Below are 8342 nucleotides of genomic sequence, written 5' to 3' on the forward strand. Positions count from 1 at the left end.
ATTGCCTAAAATTCGAAGTGTGGTTCCATAACCCTGTGCTGATTAATCCTATACATACAATGCCTTCCTTTGTCCAGATATCCAAACAGAATGGTCACACTCCTCACTCATAACACAACAGTCTTAACTATAGAGGCAGCAGCCATCAAGCAGGCTCTCCTGTCTATCAAACCACTGGACTGAATAAGTCACTGTAGTTTTATTCAAGCTACAAGCACACTGTAAGCTCTCGATGCCACAGGAATGCAGAGAGTGTTCATCTTTTAAGCATAATGCAGAAGGTAATTGAGCTGAAGCAGTACGAAGCTTTGGTAAACGTTCTTCGTTTTCCGTCACACCAGAGTCCTGAGCAGAACAGGTGCCCAAATGGACAGCCTTACAAAGGGCAGAATGCACACGCATTTACTTATCCCTAAAAAAAAAATGGAGGGTGTACAACATGTGGAAAGATGAGCATAGATCAATATTATAACACAGAGGCAACCATTACTATAATGCACAACCTGAACACCCAGAAGACAGTGGTTTGGAAAATGGATCTATAGTACAAAATATTTAAATTATAAGGATAGTTCCTCAGTCACATACACAGGACAGGCAACAGATACTCCACAATTGTTTCCATGTGATGTAACATCACAAAGTGGTTAAACACACCGATTGTTATGAGGTTATTAGAGGCTGCAGCACAGCCTCGCTCACACCTGACTGTGTGTCCACTGGCCTGGCAATGAAACATCCATCACTAATTGTGTGATAGTCAATACATTATACCACAATTTATTACACTGAGAGGGATACTGCATCGGGAAACAGACTAAGGAAATTTAAGCACCAATGTCCCACTAATATCACCACTATTCCCACAACAGAAAATGCAACCCGCACAATAAACAAGGACTTAAGGGATTGTGCCTGTACATACAACTAAGTATTTATTTTCATACATAAATTCTGTAACAAACCACAGTCTATCAAGTGATAGTGCCATGTTTGTATGAAGCTTAATATTTACCTTTTGGAAGCCTCCATGTACTAAATTACGTTGAAGCACCACACTTTAACAAATTAGTATACCTGTACATTCTATACCATCTTCCCCCCCCCCCCCCCCCCCCAAAAAAAAAAAACCATTTTTAAAAAAATTAATTTGTGCCCATTAACACCTGTTGCAATTTATCAGCTACTACACATACTATGTATGCACTTACTTCAATTTATTTAAATCATCAGATGTACTATTGATGTAATTTGGTATTCACTGTGCATTTACTACATTGAACTCCAATAAGTCTTCAAAGAGGTCACACCTGACAAAACGAGAAACTGAAAATACCTGTACATTCCAAAGAAAATTTTTAAAAATATTATCAGGACACAAAAGGCTTGCCTTGTTGCTGCAGCCATCTTTCTCCTAATCTCACCATCTTTACCACTTTAATGTAATTTCTGCAGACCGTTCAATTGAAAACACTTCCTAAGACGAATGTTCTTGGCCTGAATTATTTTTTTACCCCCCAGGTTTTTCCTTTCTAATGTGTTTTTATGAAGCCATTATGTAGACTCTGGTACCTATTTCATTTAGTTTTCCTTCTTTGTATCACGCCTATCAACATCTTTTCTCTTAATTTCTTTTAGGATTTGTTGATTATATTTTCTTTCAGTCCATGTTTTCATGGCTCTTCTCTATATCCAAATCTATACTGCTTTTTCCACTCTTCATAGCCATAACTTAAAATGCTTCAAAGTGCCTTAGTGAATATGTGTCTTTTTCTATATTGAGATGGTTGGTTGTTAATAAATTACTCTTCTTTCAGAAAGCCTTTTTAGTTACTGCAATTCCGTTATACTTCTATTGTCATGTGTGATTATGCTTCTCAAGCAGTAAAACAAATTTCTTTATTTCCTATCTTAAAGTTTGCCCTTGCTTGTCTGTTCAATTTATCCATCACCTTAGCGTATAGAATGCCTATGTCTTGGCTACTTTATTAAAACTGCAGCCATCATCAGATCTAATGATTACAGCAGTGACATACAGGCGAGGAGTCTGTGATACACTGATGGCTGCCACGCCAAAAATTAGAATCCAACTTTAATGAAGTAGCATATGGTAAATAAACTGACACACAATCTGCTCCAATACAATGGTCACTGGCTGCCTCTGCAGATCCAAACTGCCTCACTTCATTTCATTATCCATCACCATTATTTTTGTCTTTATTATAGTTAGTTTGTAGCTGTCCAAAGCATGAGAAAAAATTTTCAACATATAGTTCATGTCCTTATCAGAATCTACTGCGATCATATAATACAAAGTATTTGTTTACCCTGTATTAAATTTGCTGACTTAATAAATTGACTGCCATGATACTGCCAGTGGCCACAGCAGAACCTTACGCCAGACACCATGGGTCCACCAGCAGCTACAGCAGAGCCTCCTTCCTGATAAGGGCTGGTAATGAAATAAGCATGCAGCAGTCAGCATGTTAATAACTAATTAGAAATGTTTAGGTTGTTTAGAGTGAAGAGTCCCATTATCTGACACATAGGAATATTCAATGTAAACAAGTTCCTATTCTTATTCGTAGCCAGACTTACTTTATGTGCGACATCAATGAAGTTATGTAAAAAGTAAAGGAAACAGCAAGATAAAACTGTACACGAGGGTACTGATTGCTGGGAAAAAAAAAAAAAAAATCCCAATGACAAAATAATGTATAATGCAGCAAACAAAAGCATGGCTGAGTGGGATATTGTAAAACAAGAACCTAGAAAAGCAGGTATAGGTATAACATTCACATCAAAGATGAGGATAAAATAATAGAAAATCCCCAGAAATTAGCAAATTATGTAAACAATTATTTCTCTAGTATTTCAGAGAAGCTACAGCAAAATCTTCCTAAAACACATGTAGCACCCGCAATGATTTACACAGCAAGCACAATGGTGATGTTTCCCATTACAGAGCTTGAAGTATATATTAAAAAAAGTAAGTAAGTCTGCAGGAGTAGATGAGGTTCACATCTGTTCTGAAGATGTGCATAGATAGTGTATGAGCCCCATTTAAAAAAAATAGTCCTATGGTTTAGGTGTTTTCCTAGAGTAAAGCATGAACGAGTGGTGGCCTTACTAAAGAAAGGTAATACAGAAATCACTGCAAACTACAAGCCAGCTGCACTGCAGTCGGCATTCTCAAAAATAGTTCAAGCAATCATGAATGACAGGACTGCTATTATTCTCTATATACATAAATGCTTTGACAGACAGGATGGGCAGCAATCTGTGATTGGTTGCTGATGATGCTGTGATGTACAATAAGGTGTCCAAGATGAGTGGCTGTAGGACGATACAGGACGGCTTGAACCAAATTTCTAGTTGTTGAGATGAATGGCAGCTAGTTAATGCAGATGAACAGGCAAAACAAACCCGTAATGTTCAGACACAATATTTGTGGTGTCCTGCTTCACACAGTCACATCGTTTAAATATCTGAACATAACATTGGAAAGCAATACAAAACTGAACAAGCATGTGAGATTTGTGGTAGGAAAGGTGAATAGTCGACCCAGTTTTTGGGAGAATTCTAGGAAAGTGTGGTTCATCTGTAAAAAGATGACTGTACATAGGATGCTAAGGCGACCTGTTCTTGAGTACTGCTCAAGTGTTTGGGATCCATACAAGATTGGATTAAAGGACAACATTGAAGGAGATGCTTCAGGAACTCAAATGGGAATCCCTGGACTGAAGGCGATGTTCTTTTTGAGGAACACTATTGAGAAAAATTTAGAGAATTAGCATTTGAAGCTGACTGCAGAATGATTCTGTTGCCTCCAACATACAATGCATGTGAGGACCACGAAGATAAGGTGTAAGAAATTAGGTCTCATACGGAGGCACATAGACAGTCGTTTCTCCCTCCTTTATAAACAGGAAAGGAAATGATTGGTACTGTTACAGGGTATACTACACAACACCTCTTTTACGAAGCACAGTTTGTTTTCAGAAGTTGGAGAAGAACAATGTCGGCCATTGCAAAGTTCACAGAAGAGGTACTTGAAGCACTGGATAAGGATGATTGTGTTACAGACTTCTTTAAAGCTTTTGACACTTGACCATAAAATACTATTGTGCAAAATAGAAGTGCAGGCTGTAAAGGAACAGCAAATAAATGGTGTCAGCCTTAATTGGTAAACAGGGTGGAAAGGGAGAAGGTTGTTCACATATCGGCTGATGAATTTTTAGTGAAACAATTGCTAGACTAGAAACATACAAAATAGGAGATCCTCTGTATACTGTATAGGGTCCAATGCTGTTCTTCCAGATAGTGTACGCCATGGGGAAAGAGTTCTCTCTGTCAACGACAGCAATATAGTAGTTAGTGATCCATCAGAACTCCTGTTAGATTAAGTAAATGAAATCCTCAATGTCATTTACAATTGGGCAGTATGTAATAAATTAACATCGAACATAAAAAAAATGAACAGTATGTACTTTAGTATAAAGATGCCAAGCAACTCTTACTTTCAGCAGAGCTGATAAATTTATACACTGATAGCAAACACACTATTTGATGCAGAGCTTACTACCTTGCAATTATTTATTGGTCCACTGACATCTTCACACTGATATGCTTTACAACATATCAAAATTTTTAAAATGAATTTCTATGATTAAATAGGTACACATTTGAAGGTACTTTACACTGAGCAAAATTTCGTACAGGTACATTTGTGATGCACAGCTTCCTTATAAATACTTAAGGAAATCTCAACTATAAACATTTATTCATACTGTATTAATTAAAATGCTAGTTAAAGTTAGTCTTATTATTTTTTTACAAAACTAAATAAATACTCCAAGAGGAAACCTCAGAACACTGTAAAAGCCACACTAAGCTGTTGTCTGGCTTTAGATTGTGGAATTTACTACCACATTCCAGCCTTAACTGATACTGCCAGAAATAATTTATCTGATTGCACCACCTGTTTTGACTAATGATGCGACTAAAAATAGCAGCCATATGCCACCCACCAAAATCTAATAATTGTAACCTGCAGAACAAAGAGTTTTATTTATTTGCCATGACACTGCATTCATTGGCTTTAACAACTCATGTTGCCTTCTGGCTTAACACACTACTTCTCTACTTCTGTTATCAGCACACTGAAATCCATGAGATGATTATAGAGTATTTAATTTGGTCCAGGCAAAACTGATTCCTTGTGAGTTAGTGATTTGCACAATCATAAACCCAATATACCTAGGATGACATCAATACAGGCATTTTGATGTTAAAAAATTCTAGATTTATTTATATAACACAATTTTTGTAATAAAATTTACCTAAAAGTACTTTTCCATGAGTGATTTTAAAATTAAAAGAGCAAAGTAAATGAGCTTTTACTTATTGGCTCTACTAACAATGGAAACTTGATGGCAAAGCAGCACCATTAAGCTTCTATTCAGACAGAACCAGTGTTTCACAAATTTAAGAGTAAAGCGATTGACATCCTTACATCGTCTACTTAAAGACTAACGAGATCAATGTCTAACCGAACTGAATATAGTTAATGAAGAATATAAGAAAACAAAACAAGTTTACACAGTTATATGATATCATTATCATGAAACACAGTGTGTTACTGGAACACAGACTACAAAAAAACTATTCCAATATTACCTGTGAACAAAAAATGAAAGCAGTTAAATAAAAAATGGTAACTGAAATCAATGCACTATCTGCAGAATTAAAGAAATGGTGATTCATAGAAGATCTTATCTCTTCGAGACGAGCAATAAACTAATGTTTTAATGATTTCATTGTTAGTGCCATTAAAATTGTTAGATGACTTTATCAGCACAAAAGGAAATGCAAATTACACAACAAACATGAAAATATAGATAAGTACTTATAAGCATTTGTTACACAATATGCTCTGTCAAATGCAACCAGTTGTGTCTAACCATTTACCAAAGTACATGATTTTTTAAAAAATCAACAATAAATGCAAAAATTTCAATACACATTTGTGAAATTCTATTTGCAACAGGTCTAAAACACTACAAAACCTCAGTTTCTTACACCCTAAAAAATCTTAGAAACAAAGCAGGGTAAGGCACTGGAATGAGTCAGTTGCCACTGTGCAAACGGCAATTACTTAGTCCTTCATAAAAACAATAATGAAATTCTCAAATTCCAATCTTCAGTTACTGCTTAACTTTCATTTGTCCACATCAATAACCTACATTTTTAAAAAAAAATGTTCAATTAGAAGGCTACAGGCAATGAAATTACTTAATTTTCATGAATCTGTATACAATTATCACATCTAAATTTCTGGCAGTAATCCAGTCTCTCAATTCCTTAACCTGTGTACGAGTAACATTCCATACCAACAAATTTCCCAACACTTTCAGTTTTGGACAGTGTATCATAATACTCTCAACACTTTCCATCGACAACATAACAGCAGAATAATTGCAGTTACTGCCAGGAATCGCTATAAATATTTTTTCCAATGATCCAGTGTTTATCTCCATCAGTATGGAATCAAACCAAGTATCTGCCACTGACACACTTCTAAAAATCAGCTGCAGAGATTTCAAGCCCCAACTACATCTCAAAATATATACCAACACCTCTGCTGGTAAAAAGCACTCTGAATCCTCAGTTTCCCCAATTCTCACATACAAAGACTCTAGATGGGTGTACACTATTCTTTGTGAAACAGGAGCAACCCACTCAGGGTTGCATAATAGTTCATTACATTTGATCCATAACTCTTTTAAGTTTGGGCAGTTGTCACCTATAGTGACAAACAGTTCTACTGCAAATAAATTGCATATTATTGTTAGAGCACTCAATTGATGGCCATACTGTGTCAGGAAGTTTACTGTCCCTTCACCAGGAGACAGCGGCCTACCAATATTATAGACGAATTCTACAGCTGTCAATGACGGAAGTTTTTTTAAATGTGCAACATCAAAATCAGTTACCCTGACTTTGAGATTTCTCAAGTTGGGGCATAAAATCTGACAAATTCTAACAATCTTCTGGTCGAACTGTAGTTTTTGTGCTGGTCGGCAGACACCCAAATTATTTATATGGGTTATTTTTAGTCCATCCTCCAACAAGCGTGAACCATTCGTCATACACTTATTGTACAGAAGTATTAGCGAAGTGCACAGTTCTCTGAAATCGACTATTCGTAACTTTTTTAGATGTTCCAGTGCGAGAGTAACACCTTTTTCAGTAACAGAGCTTTCGAACACGTATAATTCTTCGAGATGTTTACAGCCTGTACTATCAGCGAACCCAGGTATTAAACACTTTAATCCCTCATCTGTAACGTGATTACAACATCTAAAGTTTAAAGACTTCAGATGAGGACAATTACAGCCTATGTTCCATAGCACTTCATCATCACAAACTGGAAGTGTGAATTCATTCTTGTGAGTTGAAAAAGACAACTGCACTAAATTGCGCAATGACGGAATCAAACCTGCTATAGTATACTGAAAACCATGTCGTACTTCATCTGAAACGTATCCAAGCTTGACAAGCGTCCGGCAGTCCAACACTTGCAACTGTGGTACGGCCACAGCTTTCAGTAAAAGTTCGGCAGCGCCTCCTTCTGTTACAGTTTTAAGTCGCGAGAATTCTTCTATCACACCAGATACGACGGAATCTATTAAAGATGCCGGTATACATGATAAAATAGAATTGATTCGGTTCGAAATTTCGAATGTGAACTGGTTTCTACTTCGCCAAGGTAATGTCAAGAAATCAACAATTACTTTTTGACTGAGTGCGAAAAGTGTTTCTGGGTCCCTGGCAGAAGGCATCACAAGAGCAGTATTTTTAAAACACACTCAAAAATTTATAACATCTGTCAGATCGTAAATAATCCACAAGAAGTTTCGTCTCTTCATAACCTTTTGCTACGACGGAAAACTCGCACGCCCCTTGAACTATTTGTATATCTATAGCAGACGCCATCCAGCGAACTTCAACAGAAAGATATCACGTAGTCTCGGTAACAACCATAGTCTAACTAGACTGTGATAGGAACTATCACACTTATTTAAAATTTATCACGAAGTAACTTTCTTGTCATCACATTTTAGTTATTATGCTTAAAGACCATGCTCCCCTCAATTATCTTCAGTTTTACAAGGAATAGAGTTACTAATTTTTGATATTGTAGTTTAAATAAGCATGTTGGTTTCTTTTCCAATTTAAAAGATACCTCAATACGTAAAATCATATTTAAAAAGGTTGAAAGAGCTAAAAATATTTCATAGCAACAGAGGCAAATATAAACTTGGATCAAGACTTTACGA

General features: G+C 36.3%; 1 protein-coding gene across 1 annotated transcript; it reads right to left on the bottom strand.

The window, feature by feature from the left end:
- Positions 1-4591: 4591 nt before the first annotated feature.
- Positions 4592-7987, bottom strand: LOC124615762. Its single transcript, XM_047143857.1, has one exon. It carries the CDS (start codon positions 7842-7844, stop codon positions 6291-6293), a length of 1554 nt encoding a protein of 517 aa, XP_046999813.1. The 5' UTR covers positions 7845-7987; the 3' UTR covers positions 4592-6290.
- Positions 7988-8342: the final 355 nt, after the last annotated feature.

The sequence above is a fragment of the Schistocerca americana genome, chromosome 5, assembly GCF_021461395.2.
Source record: "Schistocerca americana isolate TAMUIC-IGC-003095 chromosome 5, iqSchAmer2.1, whole genome shotgun sequence".
NCBI lineage: Eukaryota > Metazoa > Arthropoda > Insecta > Orthoptera > Acrididae > Schistocerca > Schistocerca americana.

Coding starts and splice junctions, on each gene's coding strand:
- LOC124615762 (XM_047143857.1), bottom strand. CDS start 7,844: ATGCCTTCTGCCAGGGACCCAGAAACACTTTTCGCACTCAGTCAAAAA.